Raw genomic sequence first — 25,015 nt, 5'->3', positions numbered from 1 at the left:
TTCATTCCGAGTACATTGGGTTCGATATCTTCCAGCTTGAAATGGAGACTGCAAACCCTCAGGTTTTTCAATTTTGCCGCATCGTTGTCTTCTCTGAACTTTGCGTGGTTGATAGCCCGCAGCCATTGTTTACACCGCGGCTAATGATGAACACTGACTGCCTGTCCTTTCAATGTGGAAAAGGTAGTATTTATAATAATATATCAACAAAATCGTTGCAGACGTGTCTGTAAAAGTTGTATTTAGCCGAGTTGAATCTCCCTCCCTCCCTCCTGCCGTCTCAAACCGGTAGGCGTGACTAGGGAGTGGCCTCGTAGAGCAGCGAAGCAATGCATTCTGGGACTTGGTGTTTTTCATCCACATGAGCAAAAAAACACATTTTCTGACCTTTCTCGGCCTAGAAGGCACCAATTTCTAAAATCACTCCACAGTTCTACTAGGTGAGACAATTTAATAATATATTCAAATTTCAATTGGATGAAGAATTCCTTTAATTAACTAATGTTTACTAATGAAGCTTATTGTAAAGTGTTACCCCAATCTCAAACAACACAATAATGTTTGTCAAATTAATTGAAATTATAATAAAACAAAATTTTCAAAGGAAAAACATACGATAGACATTTTGATGTAGTGATGCCGATGTGTCTTGAATATATGATTTGTGGTTTGTATGCCTGTTGTAATTTCTTTTTTTTAAAGAACGTTATGAGTTTTTTTTTAACATGAGTTCCCCCAGCCTGTCTATGTTCCCCAATTAATTAAAAACGGTGAAAGGTGTAAATTAAGTCCTGTGCATTCTCCTCTGCCTTTGAAAAAAGTCAGCTCAGATGACCCGTTCAGGAATGTGCCTCGTTATGTCGTCAGATTGAGGGAGGTTACCCCGCCTCTTTCTGCTTTGCCTGCTAAGAGCATTTGGGCACCACCCATTAGGGTAGAGAGTAGAGCCACCGTACCGTAAACTGCTCCGTGTTTACTGGATAAAACTTTGAGGAACAAGCTGCAGGTCGACGCCGGACTTGCAGAGAGACTTCCACTGTACAGTACGCAGTGTTTGGGGTAACGAGTTACAAAGTAACGGATTACAGTAACTACATTACTTTTTTGGGTAACGAAGTAAAGTAACGCATTACACTAATAATATTGGTAACTACACTACTTTACTAGACTATAGGAACGCGCTTTCCTGTGTTACCCAAGCAGTGTTTGCCTGGGTGTAAAGTTCTGTCTATTTAAGTGGTGCGTGCATGCGTGTCCCTGTACGTGTGCCGTTGCCATAGAGATTGATTTGACTGAGCTGCTGGTGCAAAGGGGAGCGGGAAATGAAGACGGAGGGTTTCAGCCACTGGGGCGATATTCACATTACTTTCAGCGTATTGCTCGAAAGGACAAAAATATTCGTGTGAAATGCACACTATGCCACCACGACAAGTGTCTTTCAACTGCTGACAACGCGATGAGCAACCTGTCTGAGCATTTGTAAGCCCAGCATGGCAATACAACACTTGTGGCGAAAGATCCTGCTTAACTTACCGGTCAGGGATCGAAAGGTCCGAACCCGAAGACGGAATTAGGTAATGAACCTCAATCGAGTCAGAGCCAGAGCATAATTCTTTTAAAGAAATTATTTGAACGTAACCCGAACAGCAATGTCGCGTGCGCTCAATTTATAGAAAAAAGCCAGGAGTCAGGACCGCTGTTTTCTTCATAATCGTACTTCCAAATCTAATCCTATAAACTTTTCGGTGTCTGATGTATCACTGTTACCGCCCTGCCAGACTGTCTTAAATAGAGAAATAAGTTAATTCCTTGATTTGCGTTGTTGATTCATTTATAAATAATTACCCCAAGGGTTTAGTTTATGCGCAAAAAGCATTAAAATGAATAGAACGTGATGATTACGTCTTTCTTTGGTGAAAAAATAATAAAATAAATAAGCCCATATGAAATGTGTTTCCCTTAAAGCTCCAGTGTGTACTTTTTTTAGTTAATTCTTAGCAAAAACCCATGTTTTCTTCCAAAAGTATGTGCTCATTCATGTGTAATTACTTCCACCCCACTAATCAAAGTATTCTCGTAAGTGTAGAATCTGCTATTTAAAATACATACCGCCGTAGCGCTCTCTGGCTGAATCCATGTTGTGCCTCCATCTTTGAAATACATTCGCCGACGAGGGACATTCCTGAAATTCAAGCTCCGCCTTTCGCGCTTTCAGAGTACACTCAAGCTGGCCGCAAGCTGAAGCCTACAGAGGTTGCATGTGTAGGTGGTATACGTCATCAAGACAGTCTTATTTCAGAATATTAACAATTATAAAGCTGACATTTATTCTTGGTTAATTGTAAATTGATGTAATATGCTTATGACTTGCGAATGTAATGCTCAGTTAATTTAAATAAACCAGGCTTGATGACGTATGCAGCCCGGATATGCGACCTGCGTTAGACTGAATCCTTCGGCCGCACGCTGTGATAAACCTGCGATCTAATGCTTTGAAAGCCTGTTGAAGAACTATTCTCGAGGACATTAAAACAAGTCGCCAAGGAAGCGAAACAGGGATTTTAAACGACAACGCGACAGGAAAAACATCAAGACCAAAGTCAATATTGGAGTTAGTTTTCCAAGATGGGGCTCATTGGACAATGAAGTTGCTAAGTTACTTTCTTCACCACAGGTAATTTAGCATATTCGTTTACATCTATACAGTTTATGTTGTAAACTTGAACATGGGTATACGTAACACTTGTTAGTGTAAACATGCATGTGGTTTAATGTCTTGGAACAGCCACACGCCGTCTCTCCGCCCATTTATGTAATCTGAGGTACTGAGATAAATGTTTTTCATCTTTTCTGACCTCTAACACAAACACACGGTGTACAGCGCTATTTTTAGCCTTTCATTGATAAAAGCGTCTGATCTGCGCGTCTTTCGTTTCATTTTACAAGCGTGTGAAAGTTGAGCGATCTTATTTCACCAATATCAGAGAAAGCTCTTACATATACACGGACATGTAACGTTTAATTAAACATAAGCATTAGACTCTGACATATTAGTTCGCGTCCATTTAAACCCGTCATTACTCTAGCTCATGAGTAAATGACAGAGGGACTCGTCCACAGACCATCTCCTCAGTAATCTGAAGAGAAGCGGTCGAAAATGGACAAAAAGAGACGGATTTAAACACCAAGTGTAAACGTAATGTGTCTCTCTCGTCCACTTGTGATCTGATCGACGAAAACACATCTTAATACCAAGTTTAACAGCCCGTGTGATATTTTTCCTCGCGTCGATGAAAAAAGAAGTGTCTAAGCTACGTTTATGGTTGCTTTTTGTATGTGATTTTAAGCGGACATATCATGACAATCAGACTTTTTCCATGTTAAACATAAATCTGTGTGCTTTGATGGATCACACGCAAATGACATTGCAAATTGTTCATTTTTTTCATTGCTTTTGCTTTGTAGCTACTGGAAGCCATGTTAACCTTGGCATGACACGGCCGGGCCACCGTACGAGTTAAAACGCGTTCTTAATGGTGGGGGCTAAAAAGTAATATTCAGTTGGTTGTCATATAGACTTTCACCGCTTGATGGGAGTAGATCCTACACAGTGGAGCTTTAAATAATTAGCAAATTAACAAAACGAATTCAAAAGTAGCCTATATGAGTTTATTTATTGTGTGACGCGCTCCCAAACCGATGCAGCACAAAACACCTTTTACCTATTTAAAAAAGCACAATGTTTTGTTATTATTGCGAGTGTAACTTTACATAAATACATTTACACATTACAGTTTTGAATGTTGTTTTACTTTTATTTGTATGACCATAATTTAAGGTAATTTAAGGTAATGCAAAATGCAAGCTCCTCACGCGTTTCATGCCATCACCCGCGTGGGTTTACACAGGGCAGCGAGAAAGAGACATTAAACTTTAAACATTTAACATTCTACTTGAGTTTTTTTGGACATCCCTTTGGAATCACTGCAATCATATCATCAATTTATAAGGTAATAATAAATATAAGCGCAGCGTTCATGAGTGTTCAAACACTGCTGACCGCTCAGCTGTCAATCAGCCGACCCTCACAAAGTTTCACATTAAATGATAATATATTTGAACAAGCATGGTCCTGTGCTTATTTCTGTCAATGTTCTGCATGAAGATCTTTAAAGGTTTCTACTTACATCACGATTTGCGGTGTGGCCGATCGCAGTCTTTATGTAAAACGGGTATGAAATAAATTGATGCTGATGTCGGATAACGGGTCAACTGTTATTTTAATCGCGCGGATGCGGGTTATCAAACAGGACTGTGCATGATTCGTATAAGGAAAATGGAATGACAACATGAAAATTATAAAATAGCCTACATGTTTATATTGTGTATGAAACCACCATGGGCGCTAAACTTGCGGTGTTAAAGGGACAGTTCACCCAAAAATAAATTATAAATTTTGTTACAAACCTGTATAAATATCTTTGTTCTGATAAACACGAAGCAACATATTTTGAGAAATGTTAATAACCAAACCAAGCATGAGCCCCATTCACTTCTATAGTAGGAAAAAATAATACTATGGAAGTGAATGGGGCTCATGAATGGTTTGGTTACAAACATTCCTCAAAATATTTTCATTCATGTTCACCAGAACAAAGACATTTATACAGGTTTGTAACAACATGAGAGTTACAAACCTGATTTACAAATAAATTATACAGAATTTTAATTTTTGGGCGAACTATAAATCCAATGGGGTCAAAAATTAGGGTGCACCTAACTTTTGTGCTGGTGCACCTAAGAAAAAATGTTAGGCGCACCAGTGCAACCAGTGCAAAAAGTTAGTCTAGAGCTCTGGCCGGTCATTTAAAGTAGTCACTCATCATCAGCCGACCCCGCCTAAACCATGTCCATGTATCTATGTGGTAAATTAAGAAAAAGGAAAGTAAAGTAATAAGTAGTGAAGTTACTTTTCAAATGCAGTAACTAGTAAAGTAATCTCATTACAATTTTAAGAAGTAACTAGTAACTAGTAACTAATTACATTTTTTGAGTAACTACCCCAACACTGACAGTACGTACGTCATTGTTTTTTTTTATCGAGAGACATTTAGGGAAACATAACATTTCCTCTGTGTTTGCTGGATAAAACTTTGAGGAACAAGCTACAGGTCTACGCTGGGTTTGCAGAGAGACTACGTTTAAAAATCCGATCCGAGCAGATTGGCGCAGCAAACTTATGTAACTAAGTAAACGGGAAGGACTGGCGTATTATATGCATACAAAATTGGACTTTGGTGTATTGCACTGCACAATTTTGAAAAGTTGTGTTATTTTGTACGCAAACTTGTGAGAATTAGTAGGATATACACATTCTACAAGTTGGCATACAAGTGAATCATACAAAACCAATTGTTAGAAGGGAAAAAGACACAATAATGATACTCCATTTCTAAACCCAGTCAAACATATAAATAGGGATACCCCAATTGTGTTGTGAATGTCAATGTTAAGATTCTGATAGAGAAAATTCTGATGAAGATATCTCTGATGTCACTCAACTGGAAAACTTGCAAATGCAACCAAATCACCAAATGTGTTAACCTGGTATACCTTGTAAACAACCTTGTTCCTTATGTGCCACTTTTGGTTTTATGTATGACCTACATCACAACAGACTCTGGGTGCTGCCAACAACATTTCTGCCAAGTTCCTAATAAAATCTATTATTAGGGGTCAAGCACCGAAGCTGCTGAGACACCTATTGTTATTGTCAGTATTATTAGGGGCCAAGCACCTATGGTGCTGTGGCACCTATTGTTTCTGTTAGTATTATTATTATTCTTCTTAATCTTAATCTTAATCTTAATCTTAATCTTAATCTTAATCTTCCCCAATGGGAGTCTATGGCAGCCCTATGAACCGTATATAGGAAAATGATGAAATTTGGCACAGTTGTAGTGGTGGTCATAAATAGTCATTTGGCCAAAAATGGGGTCTCTAGCAGTAACTCTATAGCGCCACCATCATCTCAAAAATTCAATGTTCAAATGGTTATAACTGGTGATTCATTTGCTCTATGAAAATTCTACTTAGTACACGTGATTGCTCTCCTCATGCTTATTGTTTTTAATACCTTACAGTAAGACTCCACCCATTACAGTATCGGCCATTTTGAAATGTACAGTATTTCGTTTTTTCGCTACTCCTCCTTCAAATTTGGTTCAATTCTTATGAGATTTGGCACATGTGATCTTTGGAGTGAGCCGCATAAAAATGACTGAACAGAATTTTGATATTTTTCTTTATTCAAAAGTAATTAATGCGTGAACTTAACGAGATTGATGCAAAATTGGTTCTGAGGCTGTATCTCGGTCATTCTTTGATCAATCGAGATGAAATTTGGTACGCTTCATGCCGACCATGAAATGGGGGTCCATGCCAAATTTGGTGACAGCGCCACCTATGGGTCATGAGATAGGAAAAAAGGCTATTTTTGCGCATAACTTCTGAATCGTTTGTCAGAAAATTATGATCTTGGTGTCTACGGATTCCTTGGCTCATGCCGCATCTGCCGATATGTATTATGCCGGGATTGACCGAACCGCCTGTCCGCCATTTTGAAATCTGTGATAAATTGCTATAACTTTTGAAGTATCGGATATATCGGCGCAAAAATCGGTAGGGAGCTTCGGCATGACTTCCTGAGGAAATCAGAGAACAGCGCCACCTAGGGGTATAAACTATAACAGTTCTTATAGAACTGCTTATAACTTCTGAATTCTTTGTATGGCATGTAAGCTCTTTTCTGCTGCCCCTTGAGCTGTGTCTACTGAGTGGCGCATCTGTTAAGTCATTTGCATAGAGATCCTGAGTTCATGGGTTCGAATCCCACCTGAGGCAGGTGTTATTTTCTTCTATTAAAGTTTTGTTCTTCCCCACCTATTCTTCTCGACCTGTCTGTAGTTCACATATGTTCTATTTTTGCCATGTTTTCTGTTGCTGCTCTGCACTGTGGTGGTTCTGCTCTGTCATTGCTACGCTTTGGGTTCTTTGCTGAGCCTTGTGTTCTTGATGCACCTTGGGTGCTCAATGCGCCCTGGGTCATTGATACGTTGTATGTTTCTTGCTGTGCTTTGGGTGCTCATTGCGCTGATTGTGCTTGACCCCGTATCGCTGCTTGCAGCTATATTTATTATTATTTTTCCCCAATGGGAGTCTATGGCAGCCCTATGAACCGTACATAGGAAAATGATGAAATTTGTCACAGTTGTAGAGGTGGTCCTGAAAAGTCAAGTGACCAAAAATGGGGTCTCTAGCACTAACTCTATAGCGCCACCAGCAGTGCAAAAATTCAATGTACAAATGGTTATAACTGGTGATCCGCTTGATCTATGAAAATTATACTTAGTACACATGATTGCTCTCATCCCGCTTATTGAATTTGATACTTTACAGTAAAACTCCACCCATTACAGTAGCGGCCATTTTGAAATGTACAGTATTTCGTTTTTTTGCTACTCCTTCTTCAAATGTGGTTAAATTCTTATGAGATATGGCACAGGTGATCTTTGGAGTGAGCCGCACAGAAATGACTGAACAGAATTTTGATATTTATCTTTGTTTAAAAGTAATAAATGCGCAAACTTAACGAGGTTGGCGCAAAAATGGTTCTGAAGCTGTAGCTCAGTCATTCTTTGATCAATTGAAATGAAATTTGGTACACTTCATGTGGACCATGAACTTGGGGTCCATGCCAAATTTGTTGACAGCGCCACCTATGGGTCATGAGATAATAAAATAGGCTATTTTTGCCCATAACTTCTGAACTGTTTGTCAGAAAATTATGATCTTGATGTCTATGGATTGCTTACATCATGCCGCATCTGTCGATGTGTATTATGCCGGGTTTGACCGAACCGCCTGTCCACCATTTTGAAATTTCACATAATTTGTTATATTTTTTTAACTATTGGACATATCCGTGCAAAAATTAGTAAGGAGCTTCGACATGATGTCCTGAAGGTACCTGGGAAGTCAGAGTACAGCGCCACCTAGGGGTTATAAACTATAACAGTTCTCATGGAACTGCTTTTAACTTCTGAATACTTTGTCTGATATAAATTTCTTTGTGAAATTGTATTCACTGGTTTATGCCGATTGCAACGATACCTCGTTTGTCATTTTCCAACATTCTGTTCATGTGTTATTGTAAAGCATATGGTAGATGATTTTTTCGCTACTCCTATTACAAATGTTGTTTATTTTATGCCAGGTACTGCTCGTATAATGTTTGGAGCAATCCGCACAGAAATGACCGAACAGATTTTTGATATTCTGTTCTCTTTCTTAGAAATACCACTCCAAAGTTGACCGTGCCTGTGACGTTGTCTATTTGTCATAGTAAATTAATGTGACTGTATATTACATTGTATAGCATTACAATACAGAATGATGTTCTTGTCTTCAATCTCATTTGAGCTTTTTTTCAATTCAATTCAATTCAATTTTATTTATATAGCGCTTTTCACAAGTGTTAATTGTTGCAAAGCAGCTTTACATGAGAAGATGTAGAGGAGAACACAGAAAATCAATAGATAATATAAGAAGTAGAGAAAGCGGTTAAACCGTACAAGCGAGCATATTAATAAAGTAACGTATACTGTAAAGTGCTAAATTAAGCCAAAGTTGGCTGACTCTCCCTGGGATTAAAAACCCTCTAGGAAAAAAAACCCAATGGGAAAAAGTCCTAGAAGGACAAAAACCCTTGGGAGGAATTAATATATATTTATATATATATATATATATATAGAAACGGTAGGGATAGGAGGCGAGTAAGCGAATTAAACTGGTTTAGCCGGTGGTCGTTGGTCGGGCATCGGCTGGTCATCACGTTGAAGGACAGCCTGTGGATCAGTGATGCAATGATCTTCACAGCAACCGGAACTGGGTCTGTTTGTCTCATGGTCCTCGTGGTTGAGGACGAGACAGGGAGAGAAAAACAGAATTCTATTAGCGTAGGGGCCGTTCGCATGCAATGCAAGTGTCAAACATTATAGTGGTTCAAGTCGGCTCGGTTCCAGACAGGCTAACTATTGCGGCATAAGTATATTACCCATATGAGGTATGTGAGTGCTTTGTTCTGGACAAACCAACTACTGCGGGAAATGTACATATACTGGACATTTTATGTGAATGCTTTGTTAAAGAAGAATGTCTTAAGTTTAGATTTAAATTGATCGACTGTGTCTGATACTCGAACATTGTTTGGTAAATCATTCCAGAGCTTAGGGGCTAAGTAGGAAAAGGATCTACCACCTTTAGACACTTTTGATATTCTAGGGATAATTAAGTGACCAGAATTTTGTGAGCGCAGTTTACGTGATGGATTGTATTCTGATAGTAGTTCTTTAATATACGAAGGCGCTAGGTCATTTAAGGCTTTGTAGGTGATTAGTAATATTTTAAATTGTATACGATATTTAACTGGTAGCCAGTGTAAAGATGCCAGAATTGGACTGATGCGGTCATACTTTTTAGATCGAGTAAGCACTCTTGCGGCGGCGTTTTGAACCAGCTGTAGCTTGTTTACCTGATTTGCATGGCATCCCCCGAGTAACGAGTTACAATAGTCTATTCTAGAGGTCATAAAAGCATGTATAAGCTTTTCTGCGTCTGATGCAGACAGCATATGGCGTATTTTTGAGATATTTCTAAGATGGAAGAATGCTGTGCGGCAGATGTTGGCGATATGACTATCAAAAGATAGATTGCTGTCGAACATTACGCCTAAATTCTTAACCGTGGAAGATGGCACCACCGTGCAGCCATCTATGGGCAACTTGTAATCTGACATATTATGTTTGTAGCGATTCGGTTCAATAATAAGTATCTCTGTTTTATTGGAGTTTAGCATAAGAAAGTTTTGTGCCATCCAGTCCCTAATATCACTAATGCAGTCTGTTAGCTTAGAAAACTGGTGGGTTTCGATAGGATGCGACGAGATGTAAAGCTGGGTATCATCCGCATAGCAGTGAAAACTTATGTTATGTTTCCTGATAATGTCTCCTAGAGGTAACATATATAACGAGAATAGGATAGGGCCTAAAACTGATCCCGGAGGTATGCCGTATTTAACGGGGGAGTTAACGGGGGAGTTTTGATTCTCATATACATTGTATTTCTGATTGTTCTGCTCTGCACTGTCAGTTCTGCATCTGTGTTGATTGGCACATGTCAATCCTTGAAGCACCTTGAAGCACCTAAGCTGTTTTTTTTGCTGCCCTTGAGCTGTGTTCACTCGGTTGCGCATCTGGTTAATCACATGCCATGAGTTTCAGAGGTCATGGGTTCGAATCCCATGTGCAGTGGTATTTTGTCTTAACTTTTTTCTCACTTAAGTTTTGTGAATCTCATACTATACATTGTATTTCAGTTATTTGTGCTCTCTGTTGTCATTTCTGCACTTTTGGTAATTGCTGGATATCAATGTTTACAGCTCTTAATCTCTATTCTATAGCTTGGACACACCAACTCAGTGGTTTAATCGTTTACTCAGTGGCGCATGCGGTAACTTCTGTGCTTTGGGAACCTGAGGTCATGGGTTCGAATCCCAGCTCTTACTTTCACTTATTGAGATTTCCTTTTGTGTTCACTTTAACATGTTCTTCTCGACCTGTCTGGTTTTCCACACGTGTTATATTTTTGCCATCTTTACTGTTGTTGCTCCGCACTGCAGTGGTTCTGCTCTGCATTTGCTTTGCTTCGGGTTCGGCCTCGGTATTGCGCGCTTTCTGCGGTTTGCACATTTGCTGCGTCGTGTGGTTTTTGCTGTGCTTTGGGTGCTCATTGCGCTGAAGGTGCTTGGCCCCGTATCGCTGCTTGCAGCTATATTTTTTATTTAAATTTATTTACTGAAAATTGAAATTGGGAAAAATATGGTCCAAATAACAAAAATATACAATGTTTACCGGTCTTGAATACTGCAGAGAAAACAAGTTCAAATTAATTTCTCAATAAAAAATACTAATGTTTTACATGTATTTTAGGAAAATTTTAAAAATATTAATTTTATGAAATAACCCTGATTTTTAATCACATCTTTAATGTGTCTTTGGATTCACTCAGTCTTTTACATTGCTGTTGGGTGACTTTATGTCACTCATGAGGTTTTCTTTTGTAGGAATTCGACAGACACTGGACAGAAATTGTCGTAAAACATGATTAAAGGCAAAACTGTTGTCTCTTAATTGTTTTGTGGCTGTACATGCATGTTTATGTTTTTATGTACATAATTATAATTATACATAACTATAGTTTGATAGTTCTCCTGCACATTAAGATCTTAATGATTAATGGTAAACAAACTTGGCTTGCTGTCCTTGTAGGGAGCTCTGCAGCTGAGCTCTGAACCTTCAGAGAGAGCAAACCTTAGGCCGGGGCCCAAACTCAAGTTCAAAAGCCCCCACAAATTCTCCATCTTCAGATTTTCTCCAGCTGGAATATTAACAGCGAATACCACAAATGTATGTTTGTGTTGATTCTTGTTGACAGTTTTATACTTTATAAGATAAACAAATCACTCAGTTATCATTAGCTATATAGGGAATGTTGAATAAGTGACCAAGTGAGCGAATTTGGACACAGCTTACAACTTTTCCAACATTTCCTTAAACATACTTAAATCCCCACATCAGCTCAATTGTAGAGACTCCAAGGTTGGAAATAATGTGGTCAGATCTGAGAGACATCCAAAATGTGCACTGTTAGTGTGTCTAAAAGAACTGGGGTGGAGAAAAACTGCTCTACAGGACAGTATCGCTGGGAGCAGGGTTGGACACCCCTGCTTAAAATGAAAAATTTTAGATTAAAGTATCTTTAAGGCGTTCCTTTATGGTGAACAAAAAGACATTTTGTTCTTGTTGACATCTGGATGTGCGTAGCCTACCTGTACTGCTCTTTTGATTACAAATAATTTAAATACACAAAACAGGAGCCCTGTAGTGATGTGATGTAATGTGCCGAAATCAAAAACACCTTCTAGATCAATGCAAACTATTTTAATATAAATGTCATACTCTTAAGGGGGTCACACACTGGATGCGGGGCTCAGCGCTGCCTCGAGTTGCGTCTAGGACAACTCGGAGGTATCGTAGAACCAGAAGTGCACATTAAATAGCTCAAGCTTAGTCAGATAGCGTCTACTTTAAAATGCAAAACGTAAGCAGCTAATGTTAATCGTTAATGATTTGGGACAAATATGATGTTATTTAATGTGTTTGATTTTTTTAGAACGGCGCGGCACTGAGCTGTGCGTCCGGTGTGGGACCCCCTTCAGATAAAAGGTACAAAAGATGTCACTTGGACGGTACCTTCACAAAAGGTCATAATATGTACCATTTTGGAACAGATATAGTAGTTGACAAATAAACCATAAATGTGTCATATGGTGTAACATTGCAAAATTTTTGGAAAAAACTGAAAACAAAACTCTCATGTTATTTGTAACTTCTAATAGTAAGATAAATCTCTCTCAAGTTACTTGTATATTATGAGATCTAAATTGTTTCTTTCTTTCTTCTTTCTGCCAACTATTGCTATATGCATGGCAAAAATTCATACACAAGTGTATTCAGATGAGTTAATCCAGACACAGATTGGGGAAAGGACAATTTGGCGTACCCACACTGACACAGGGAGAACATACAAACTCCACAAAGAAAGCCCACCTGACCTAGCCAGGGCTCGAACCGGGGACCTTCTTGCTGTGAGGTGACAGTGCTACCCACTGTGCCACCCCTCTAAAGTGTTTCTATAGCTGGACAATTATAATCAGTTTAAATTTTCAATCCGAATAAAAATGCTCCATGTTTACAGCACCACGTGAAGTAAAACATGCTTTTTGGGCACACATGAATGGATGTTTTTGCTGCTGCTTAATAATCAGCAATGCACAAAGCTTTGTGGGCTCATCGTTTATTAATTATGACCTGAAATAGGCACACAGTGATTTTAGGAGGATGATTTGTATTTACATTTTGAAACAGCACAAAACTATATTTGTTCAATGTGTGCATGTCAAATGATCAAATCTGATTTGAAACTTGTGCCATATAAACATGGACATCAATCTCATCACATCATTAAAGGGACTGTAAGTAGGATTTTAAGGGTTTTAATAATCAAAATCAATGTCTTTATTCATAAATATGTCCTCGTTGATGTCAAATGACCTCTGCCAGTGATCTGACTTTTCTTTGTAAGCTTAAAATTTCTTCTCTTTACTTACATAGAATGGGTAAGTCCAAGGAGGCATCCATATCATTCTGCCGTATTGATAAACTATAATAGCAGAGAGGGACAAAAAGCACTAGCCTACCAACGCATTTCCACAAAGCGTTTTCATTCAGAACACGTGAACCAGCTGCAACGGACAAGGAGATCAGTGATTACATAACGGCTACCGTAGTTGCAACATGCATTTGGAAAGGGGAGGCTGTCACGGTTAATCCGTGTCATGTCTTGTCCTTGTTCCGATTGTTATCACCTGGCAGTGGCGGCTCCAGAGATTTTCTGATGCAGGTGCTATGGGGATGCTCAACACTTAAGAGAAGGTGCTTGGAATTTTGGGGGCGTTTCATTATGGAGGTCGCATTGGACCACCGTTGGTATATATATATTAAGAGACCCTTTTACAGGCCCCAGAATCGGTTTCCCAGAATCAAAATGTCTGGTTGTTGCGTTTGGTTGCACTAACACAGTATACTAATATACATATGCTAACGTCTTCTATCCACTCCACTATAGTACACGGATCTGGTAGCTGTGTTAAAAAATGTTGATAAAGTCAACTTTTTTAAAATAACTCTGTCTGTGTTGCTTCAATGCTGATTCTCGCCATACTTCCGTTGCCAAAATGCGCGTGCATACGTTGACATGTTGTAATTGTGTACAAACAGTAAAAGAGTCTATATACACGCGTAACGTACACGCCCGCATTAACTGACCTATACTCCTTTCGCGACTATGTAAAAGTATTCAACACAAGGGCTATAGATACAATATACATAAGACTGCCAATGTAAACCTCTGAAAATAATATTTCACAATTCTGTCACAGTCAAGCCCTGAATACAACGGAGCAACAAACAACACAATCCAACAGAAACTGTGCACGCTTATCAGATCACGAAATCGCACAGCCAGTTACCAACACTAATCTAATAATAAATCAGCAGTATTCCTATGGTTGGACCATTATAGATGTAACTATGAAGAGCCAAGATTTCTGCTGCTTTAACCACCAAATTAATTCAATTTGTAATAGCCAACAGCTGGGGAAAATCAAGCACTTACCATAGACGTCTTCACAACTTTTGATTTTGAGTGCGAGGCATCAATGATGTAAATTTCCAAACTTGCTATCAAAAACAAACTGCCGTGCGTTAAGGTGAAAGGTTCACCAGGCGCTGCGTCCATTGGCCAAAGAAGATCACCTGTTTTGGCCTTGTTATTTTACACTAAAATTTATATTTTTAAATTATTATTTAATTCCTTTTTTAACAACATGAAAAAGACTATTCAAACATGACATTAAAATATAAACATATAAAATATTACAGACATTTCTTGGGGGTGCTGGGCGAGTGCTATGGATATTATAGGGGGAGCTACAGCACCACCTAGCTCCTCCCTGGCGCCGCCTCTGTCACCTGGACATTCATTGATGAATTACCTGCCTCATCACACCTGTTTGTCATTTAGTCTGTGTGTATATATACCTCTGTGTTCTGTTTGCTCACTGCTGGATCATTGTCGTTACTCTTATGTCTGTTCCCTGTTTTGGATGTTCCTGTGTTTGGTTACCTGTTACTCCTCGTGTTATTATTTCCAGTTTTATCATTAAATGTTATTTATATTTTGAACTCTGCGTTTGCGTCCTGTCACTCCACCTGTGTCATGACAGAATGATCCAGCCAAACTGGACGCAGCAGGTTCACGGAGGGCGGCTCCCCCAGGAGTTTCGTCGAGGGGGAGTAGTGACATTGGGGTTCATTCCCCATCAGCCCCGATGTCTCTTGGGGACCACCGTGAGCGATCGCTCGCTCCTGCGGGCCTGCGGGAGGAGGATCGGCCCAGGCGGCCCCAAGCCCTCCAGGGTCCCCAAGCCCTCCACCCCTCCCTTGGACTCTCGCTACCAGACTATGTTTTTGTTGTGTTTTATGTAAGTGTCTGGTAGCCACTCGTAGAGGGGAGGGTAATGTCACGGTTAATCCGTGTCTTGTCTTGTCTTTGTTCTGATTGTTAAAACCTGGACATTCATTGATTAATTACCTGCCTCATCACACCTGTTTGTCATTTAGTATGTGTGTATATATACCTCTGTGTTCTGTTTGCTCACTGCTGGATCATTGTCGTTACTCTCATGTCTGTTACCTGTTTTGGATGTTCCTGTGTTTGGTTACCTGTTACTCCTCATGTTATTATTTCCAGTTTTATCATTAAATGTTATTTATATTTTGAACTCTGGGTTTGCGTCCTGTCACTCCACCTGTGTCATGACAGAGGCGCTAGAGAGCACTGTTCATTTAAATGCAAAATACAATTCCACCACTAGATGGGGGTAAATCCTACTTATTGCCCCTTTACGTGTTTGTGTAAACGCTATGAAAGGATTTATCAATTAGAATAATTTCATTCAGATTAAGGCAAGGTGTTCATTTAAACTACTGTCACACCATATGACCAGTGTTGGCAACGCTACTTTAAAAAAGTTATTAGTTATAGTTACTAGTTACTTCTCAAAAATAGTAACTGAGTTAGTAACTGCGTTACATCATTATAAAAGTAACTATTTACCAGGCTACCAGCAGCCCCGCCGCTCCCATAACGGGCTACACGTGCTGTGTGTAGGGCGTCAGATGATGAGGGGGCACCAAAAATAGTAATGCTTATATTATTTCATTAGCCTATAGAAATATTATTAGGCACTTTTTATCCATGTATATGTTACAAAAAAGGAGGAACGAGATAATTTAATTGCTCTAGTCTAGAAAGTATGCCCCCCAGCATTTGATGGTCCATGCCAATTGATCGCGCCGGCACCTGACGAAGTTTGACAGAGGCCGTTTCTCAATCCGAAGTCTGCAGCCTCCAGAGGTCGCATTTCTAGGCTGCATACGTCATCAAAACTTTCTTATTTTCGTAATATTAATCATTATAAAGTTGACTTTTATTCTTAGTTAATCATAAATTGTTGTAATATGCTTATGACTTGCTAATGTAATGTTCAGTTAACTGAAATAAACCAGGCTTGATGATGTATGCAGCCTGCATATGCAATCTCGCGCAGGCTGTATCCTTCTGACTGAGAAACGGCCAGTCAGTAGGCAATTTTTGGAAATGGCCCCGAAAAGACAGCAGGAGTCAGGATCTGAAAAAAAGAAGAAACTACGGGATGATGCCCTTGTATCACTTGCAGGTAAGTCCATCATGTTTAATCATTCCTAAATAAGGGAAATGTGCATGGGCTGCAGCTGCTGCTAATCGTAATGTGCCTCGAACTTGCTGTGCTGACATTAATGTTAGCAAACTATGTTGTTATAATTTATAACTTCAGTGCAAGCAAAATTGAGATTTTACTGTAAAACATTACATATGCATATATGCATTTTACAAATAACTGACGCAGCTGTTACGTTAGCAGTCAGTGCACATGGTAGGCTAACAATTCATGACTCTTAAATATAAATATAAAACGTCATTGTGATATGAAGCAAACATTACTGTGACACTTAGTTCTCTGAATCTTTGTTTTATTTAAGTATATTGAGTATTTTTGTTTACCTATTGATGTTTATTTAATGTAATTTATTTAAAGTGACAGTGCACTTGGGAAAAACATGTCTGGATTATTTTGATAATTTAAGTTTGGTATTTTTTTCTATTTTGCTATTCTATAAAAGTTTGCACTTTCAAATGTGTAGTGTGTGTTGGCTAAAGCTGTGAAGATTTTACTTTCTGCTATTAAGTTGTATGTTTGGTAATAAAAAATTAAACTGGCAAAAACAAACGTTTTTTTCTCAGGGTGGGGGTGGGGGGCATTATAAAGGAATTATGCTTAGTGCACCAAAATGGCTAGAAGCGGCACTGGCTACCAGTAACTATTGCGTTACTTCAAAAAAGTTCAAATATTTCCAGAGGTGGAAAAAGTACACTGTTAACCCTTGCTGTAGATTTCTGGGTAAATAACTGTAAAATTGGCAGTATTTAGCTTTAACATCGGTGAAAGGTATTTTACTGTGATATGAGGTGCAGTTATGCTGCACTAGTAAAAAACTACAGTAAATTACTCTTTGCACCAATTAAGGAAAATAACTGTAATATTATCTGGTAAATTACTGCCACACACACACACACACATGCACACATACACAGGTGCAGGTGTCAACAATTTGCCTTGATAAACTTGTTTGTTTGTTTGTTTGTTTACTCGTGCTGTGTTGAACAATATAATAGTGGATTTGTATGTTTAAAAGCTGAAAATGAGTAAGTAAACTGTTAAAATATTTGTGAGTGTCTTTAAAACACATAAAGTTAAGGTTCCAAATAGCTTCCTGATTAGCAAGTTTTAAGCATCTCCTGTCAACGTTAACCCTTGTGCATTGTTCAAATTCACTGCCCTTTCGGGTTGTTCATAGCAAAAAAATGCCACTAAATGAAACTGTTGTATTAATCTGTTAATTAACATCAATACTGATCAAAATTACCAAATATTTACAAAAATTCCATGATTGTAACTCTTTAAAAAGTTTATAAGTGAACTTCCCAAATAAGTATTTGGGAAAAAACACAAAATTACTTATTTTCAATATAAAAAGTGATTTTGGACTGGATTTTTAAAAAAACCCTTTTCACAGTCTTGGGCATTTCAACGATTAGAAAAAACATTGGCTTTGATGAATTTTTAGTTTTTGTGCAGCATCAGATTTAATTTTTTTTCTTCCTCATTTATGGTTTGTGGTCATTTTTGCCCCATTGATCTCCATTATAGACCATTTCAAAAGATGTAAACAACACCAACAGAACATATAAACCTGAATTAACTGAAGTTAAACAAACATCTTAAAGATAATAATATATGTGAAATAAAAAAATACCTGTCACAAACTGTAACAGGAAGTGTTTCTGGACCAGTGTTGTTTACATCATTTGAAGTGGTCTATAGCAAAAAATTTTGATTGCAAAGCCATTTTTGATTGATGATGGTTTTTCCTTTTGCAAAAAGGTAAAATTTGTCATTTTTACTGTTGATCACCATGTGGCACCATTATCCCTTAGTAGGCCTGTGCAAAAAACAGAGCTTAATTTCTGGTTTCTACTTCGTGTTATATGAAGCATTTTTGTTAATGCTTGAATTGTAAGAAGGTCATTAAAATTATGTTGAATAACTGCAGGTTTGGAATAACCTGAGGGTCAACGGTGACAACGGAGATCTTTTTTTTTTTTTGAGGGTGGGATTTGACATGATTTTGTTAAGTGTCTCAAAAGAATTTGTCTATTACACTGAAAGTAAACCACACAATTTGCCATATGTGTTTTTTTGCTATGTGTCGCACTGCCAATAAATAACCTGAATGTTATTTGATTGCATTGTTTTGGAGTATGATTTTGTTAGTTTTGGTTTAACTTTCATGCAGTGGCAGTGTTCTTTGTTTATATTGTTGCTTTTTATTATCTTATCTTATTTTGCCAATACTACAGAAAATTTGTTCTGTTTAGTTTAATTTAGTTATTCCTTGTGCTATGCATTTATCTATTGTCAGGATCCTGCCAAGGAGTCTTGTTTTATATTTATATCTAGTTATGATGGCAGTTTGGCGTTCTGGCAGTCCCATGCTCTATGTCAGGAATGGGCAGCTTCATTCCTGGAGGGCCGGTGTCCTGCAGAGTTTAGCTCCAACCATAATTAAACACACCTGAAGCAGCCAATTAAGGTCTTACTAGGCATACTAGAAACTTTAACTGTGTGCTGAGGCAAGTTGGAGCTAAACTCTGCAGGACACCGGCCCTCTAGGACCGAAGTTGCCCATCCCTGCTCTATGTGGAGGTTCATGCCTTGTTTATTGGGTCATGTGCCTTCGGTGTCTTGTCTATTGTCCCCGCCCCCTCATTCTCCTGCTTATTAGTAATCATTGGTTTTCTCCCATCACCTGTTCCCCCTCGTTATCTTGTTTTTTTTTTTTTTCTATATAATGTCATTGTGTCCTTAGTTCTGTGCAGGTTCGTTTTGTTGTTCTTGTGTTCATGTGGTTATCTAGCTGAGTTATCTTGTCAAATTTAGTATTATCTATCTGCTTACAGTGTTTCATGTCATGTACACCCTCGTGGGTTTTGTTATATGTTAGTAAATAAAGTGTTTTCTGTTTTCCCCGACTTCGTCTGCAATTGGGTTCATCCGTCCTCTGATCCTGACATCTATTGCCACAGTAATAAAGTGTATTTGTCTAAATATTTTGGGGTTCTTTCTCCCTTTTTAATAAGGTAACATAAAAAAGGAATCTTTCAAAAGTTTTAGAGTACCACAATGAGTACGGCATTTTATATACTATACAGTATTATACCTGAAGCATGTGGTACTGTACAGTAATTAACTGAAATCACAGCTGCCAGTTATTAACTGTAATTCCTAACCTACAGTATAAAACTGGCAACACTGTTGCCAGTAAGACACAGTAATGGTACAGAGACAGTAAATTACTGGCAACACTGTTGCCAGTTATTCACTGTATTGTCATAGATACAGTACTATACTGGCAACACTGTTGCCAGTAAGTCACCGTTACAGATGCTGTACAGTAACTAGCTGGCAACAGTGTTGCCAGTAATTTACTTCTAAAAAGCCTGGTAAGGTTTAACAGTGTACTAAAATATTGTACTCAAGTAAAAGTAAAGTTACTTTAATAATATTTTACTTAAGTAAAAGTAAAGTTACTTGTCTAAAAATTTACTCAAGTAAAAGTAAAAAGTAAGTCATTTTAACTTTACTCAGAGTAAAAGTTACTTTTTTTTACTGCGGGGAGAGGATTCTAGTATAGTTCAAAAACGACAAATCTCAAACTAGTTGTTTTTAATTGTAGGAACATCTTTACAATTAAAGTGCAATAACAAAAAGTTAATAAAATAAAAAGCTTTTTTAAAGTAAGAAACATTTATGGAATTGTTTAATGATTTTTACATGTGAGTTATGCACTTTTGAAGGTGGTCAGCAGCTTGTAAATACAATCACTATAGTAAGGTTGTAATTGATGTATTGCTGGTAACATACATTATTTTATTAAACTATATATCTAGTTTAAATGAGCATATAATGAGATGAGTGCCATGTCTATATACATTTGACACGTTTATTATCTTCTTACTTCCCTGACCTGGGTACCTGATGACATTTATACTCTCTTGCTCTCTCTCTCGCGCGCGCTCTCTCTCTCTCTCTCTCTGCAATGTCTAATGACCTGCGCATTCTCGAGGACGTTTTGAAGTTCTGTTTGACTTGACGCGAAGCTGCTAGACCTCGGAAGATAATGCGCATGGTATTAAAAACGCATCGTGCAATTTCGTACTTAAGAGCATGAATCCTACCTTTCATAGAAATGAAACACTCGCTTCGCGTCAGTGGAAAGTGGTCGCTTAAATATGACCAGGGGTTTCTTTCATAAGATTTGAACTGAGGCGGGTCTGCATTAGCGCGCGCCTGTCTCGTCCGTCTCCATGGTTCTTTTTGCGCGTTCCCCGGGCCCCGCCCATTTACATCCGTTTCGCGTCTTTATCACTTTGCTTTTTACAATTTTTTTTTACTCAGTAACGGATATGATTTAAAATGTAGCAAAGTACAATACTTTAAATAAAACATACTTAAGTAAAAGTAAAAGTACAGATTTTAAAAACTACTCAAAAAAGTAAAAATACACAAAAAAACTACTCAATTACAGTAACGTGAGTAAATGTAATTCGTTACTTTCCACCTCTGAATATTTCAAATAACTTGGATGCCCCCAATATAAAATTTGTTAAAATGAATGAATTAGACACTAAAGAGAAGCCACTAATTTTGTCCCTTATGAAAATTAACCATGGTTTTACTACAGTTAAAGGAACAGTATGTAGGATTGTGGCCAAAACTGGTACTGCAATCACAAAACTTGTGGCTAAAACCGGTACTGCAATCACACAACTGGTGGCCAATACACAACATGACAACATAAACATCAGTGGAGGGTTGCAACTCCACTTTTTAAATGACAATATCCTGGCCGGAACACTGTTGTCAGTGATATAAGTATTTGAAATGAAAATGATTTCATGAAAATTATTTCTTAATGTCTATTGACATATTAGGGCCATTTTATGATTAATTGATATAAATTTCTTACATACTGTTCCTTTAAAACCAAAAAACCATGGTTACTTCAGTAAAACCATGGTTACCACAAAATAACCATGGTTTTCAAAAACCATAATTCACCATGGTTACTGTAGTAAAACCATGGTTTTGCTGATAGCAATCAATGCGCCAAAAAACATGGTTACTACACTTTTACCACAAAAAAACAAGAGAAAAACATTGCATGTCTGGGTGAGACTGAGAGAACCTACTCTGGTGAAAATCACTTTAGTGAGATTAATTATAGTAACGCGCAGCATTTATTATTACCATTTCTTGGTCACATAGTGAAGTTTTAAGATTAGTTCAGTCGAGAATATATATGTTTAATAATCAAATCTGCAGTCGATTAGTAAAGCTAGCGCCTATTTAAACATTTGCTTAGAAAGATTCGGCACGTGAGAACCAACGAATCATTGGACGACAGTGTTCGCTCACCCCGCTGACCACTGCCCTATCTAGGCTACAGATTCCCTGGCTCTGATGTAGGCCTATCTGTGTTCAAAAATGAGATTAAACCAACAGTATTTGGTATTGTTACATCGTTAGTGTACAAAAATCCAACCTCAGTGCAATTCATAAATCTACATTCTACATCTATATTGTATTTACCTGGTGATGTCTGTCTGTGATAAGGGTTGACAAATGCAGGTCAAGCAAGCTGATGCTGCACTTGAGCTCCTCCAGCTCACACCAAGAGCTGTTAGGGACCTCTGAGCTCTGCAACATGACATAACAGAATGTAGAATGGTTGAGGTGGTGAAGGAGGCATAAAGGAATCAAGAAAGACATGATAAAGCCATATGTTGGCTTTGGTTGTATTAGTGGAAAAGTGCTATATAAGTTGCAGTCCACAGACTTAATTTCTTTGCTGTATAACATCAGGCTTACCTGAAAAAGTTGCACATCCACCACCTTGTTCACTCTCTCCTCTATCAATTAGTATGAGCTGTCCTTTGCAGAGTGCCCTGGAGAATCTGACCTGGGGATAATTACAAATTAGAATTATATTTCAAGTTTTTGTTAACCAGTTTATTAACCACCATGCCACCTGCAATATAGAATCCAGGTTTTATATAAAATTAAGTAATGCTATAGAATAAACAAGTCTGCTTTACCTGCAGTCACCAGCAACATCTAGGCCTCCATCCATTGCCCTGAGGTCGCTCAGAGTCTTGGGCTGATCGTTCTGCCAGGCCTGTAATGTGTAATCGTGTAATGGCGCTGATGACAAAATAGGTGCTTACGCTGATGCACTGAAGGCCAAACAGGGTCATCATTCGCAATGTCTTGGAGGCCAAACATCCAGTAAAATGAATGGCCATACTTAAATGGAGGTTGCAGGCTGGCATTTTCCTGTGTAGGATTGGCTGGTTTTGCCAGAAACGCTGGTAACCACATGATGAACAGACCTATATATGTAATCAAATAAAATAAAATCAACAGTACATCAGGATTCAATATAGAGTAAGTACTGTACACTACTGGTCAAATGTTTCTTGGTGTCAATGGAAACACACATGAGATTACCCTGCATAGGAAATCTAGCAAGCATATCATGATGATATTGTCAGCGTAAGAAATAATGATTTTAATCTAAATATGTGGGAAAAAACCCTACCTGCTCTATTTTAATGAATCTTCCTCCCTACTGCATGATTCTACTATCACACTTCTCACAACATGCCAGGCAGATGGCAAGGGCCATGAGTTCTGTTTTGCAAACAAATTTATCAATGCATTTATCAATGCCAAAAAAAGTAGGAGAGGGGTGTCATTCACACTACCAGATATATGAAAATTTGGTCTATGTTGGTTTTAAATTATTTCACTTTTGCTTGGGGTAACAAGTTTGAGATGGCTCCTCCTCACACAATTCCTCCTCATCCTTGTCAGTCACCTGGTCTTCTTGCACCCATGATTAATCACTGATGATGACAGAGGGATCCTCTTCTTCATCAGTTTGTTCAGGTCTAGTGAGGGGTGTGGAAGTTTGCATCCTGAAAGTCATTTGAGTCCCCACACTGACCATCTTGGCCTTTAGGTTCACCTGTACAGCTGTGGTAGAGGCAGTAAACATGCCCACACATATGACAATCATGGCAAATCTAAGAGGTTATGTTTTGGAGTAGGCTATGTTTCAAAGTGTATGGAAATGTCATGCATGCAAAGAATATGGCAATGTATGTTTTAGACAGCATATCAACCACTCAAACATTGAATCATCCCAGAAATACCCAAGATTTACTGTGAGACATTCCAGGGGGCTTCAAATTACATTGTGTCCCTGTGGCACAAGTGGAGGAGGAGGGCAAGGGGTCATCTGTCGTAGCACCGACACTGTCCACGGTCTCCTGCATTGAGCCATCTGTCAACATCTTGCGCAAAGAAATCCAAAATGGTCAGCCACATGATCATGGTTAAATACATAAGAAAGAAAACCGTAATAGTCCATTTTCCATCCAAATCAAGCAGCTAAATCAAATACAGACACACACTGTGAACGTCGCTTGATTATCAATAATGATTCAAAGACTAACTTTAGCCAAGGCGGTATCTAGCTAAATATCTAGGCGCGAACTAGCTAAATATGACGAGCTTCTGGACATTGCACTTTTATTTTGGTTCATATTCATTAATCACAAAATGTGCTTTTCTGATGTCAGACTGATCATGACTGTAGTGGAGAGGAAACACGGTATATAGTATAGCCTACACAGGGCTAGCTAACATAAACATTAGCATGAAGCTTGCCATAGCCAGCTCTCGATTGCGACGGGTGGCACCGATGTTAGTGCTTCTCGGTCTTGGGGCAGGGCAGGTAGAGAGGTGCGTATGCACAGACGGCATGGCAGTTGGCATAAGCTGTACCTGGCTCAGCCTCTTCAGCCCCAGGGGAAACCATCCTGATATCCCCTGGTTCATAATCCTCCTCCCTGAAATGCACACTGCAGATCTTTGAGTTTGTGGTGACAGAGGTCATTGAAAAATTTGCCCGCCTAACACAAACAAATTGTACCCACTGTTTGAGAATTGCCTTGTCCTTCATAGGGAAGCCATGGACCCTGTGTCCTGTTTGGGAGGAGTTTTTACACCCAGCACAAACACAGTAGTTTACCATTGTCAATCTACCTACTATATATTTCTATCTATTTATCTATCTAGCTGCTAGCTATCTATGCTAATGTTATGCTATCTATCTGTCTCTCTCTATACTATACTAGGCTATCTGTCTGTCTGTCTATCAATCTATATCTACGTATTTGAATACGTACGTATCTGAATACTTACTACTCGTCTCTGTATTCTCTCTCAATGCTCTCAAGGTGGGCTTTGGTAAATTCTCTCCCCAGCGTGACATAATGCAATGCATTGTGGGGGAAAGGAGAATCGTTAGAATATTAAAAGTTTGATTTTGAGTGTGATTGCGCCCCCCCCCCCCCCTCAATTTTTTTTTGCAACAGTCGCCACTGATTTTGATCTCATTTGCATCTCACATGTACTGTTTATGCTTATATCATGAGATGACAGCAGTAGAGTTCTTTTGACTACAAACTATTTAAATACCAAAAC

At 38.5% G+C, this 25,015-nt stretch overlaps 1 protein-coding gene across 1 annotated transcript in view; it reads right to left on the bottom strand.

The window, feature by feature from the left end:
- Nucleotides 1-22,719, bottom strand: part of LOC129446101 (uncharacterized) — a 28,599-nt gene extending 5,880 nt beyond the window's left edge. The window contains exons 1-2 of the mRNA XM_073857988.1: nucleotides 22,690-22,719; nucleotides 22,055-22,162 (exon numbers count right to left, since the gene is read on the bottom strand). Coding sequence (XP_073714089.1) covers nucleotides 22,055-22,162; nucleotides 22,690-22,719 — 138 coding nt within the window. The remainder of the gene's footprint in view (nucleotides 1-22,054; nucleotides 22,163-22,689) is intronic.
- Between the last annotated feature and the right edge of the window lie 2,296 nt (nucleotides 22,720-25,015).

Source organism: Misgurnus anguillicaudatus, chromosome 2, assembly GCF_027580225.2.
Source record: "Misgurnus anguillicaudatus chromosome 2, ASM2758022v2, whole genome shotgun sequence".
Lineage (NCBI taxonomy): Eukaryota > Metazoa > Chordata > Actinopteri > Cypriniformes > Cobitidae > Misgurnus > Misgurnus anguillicaudatus.
This window is presented reverse-complemented; position numbering and strand designations above follow the sequence as displayed.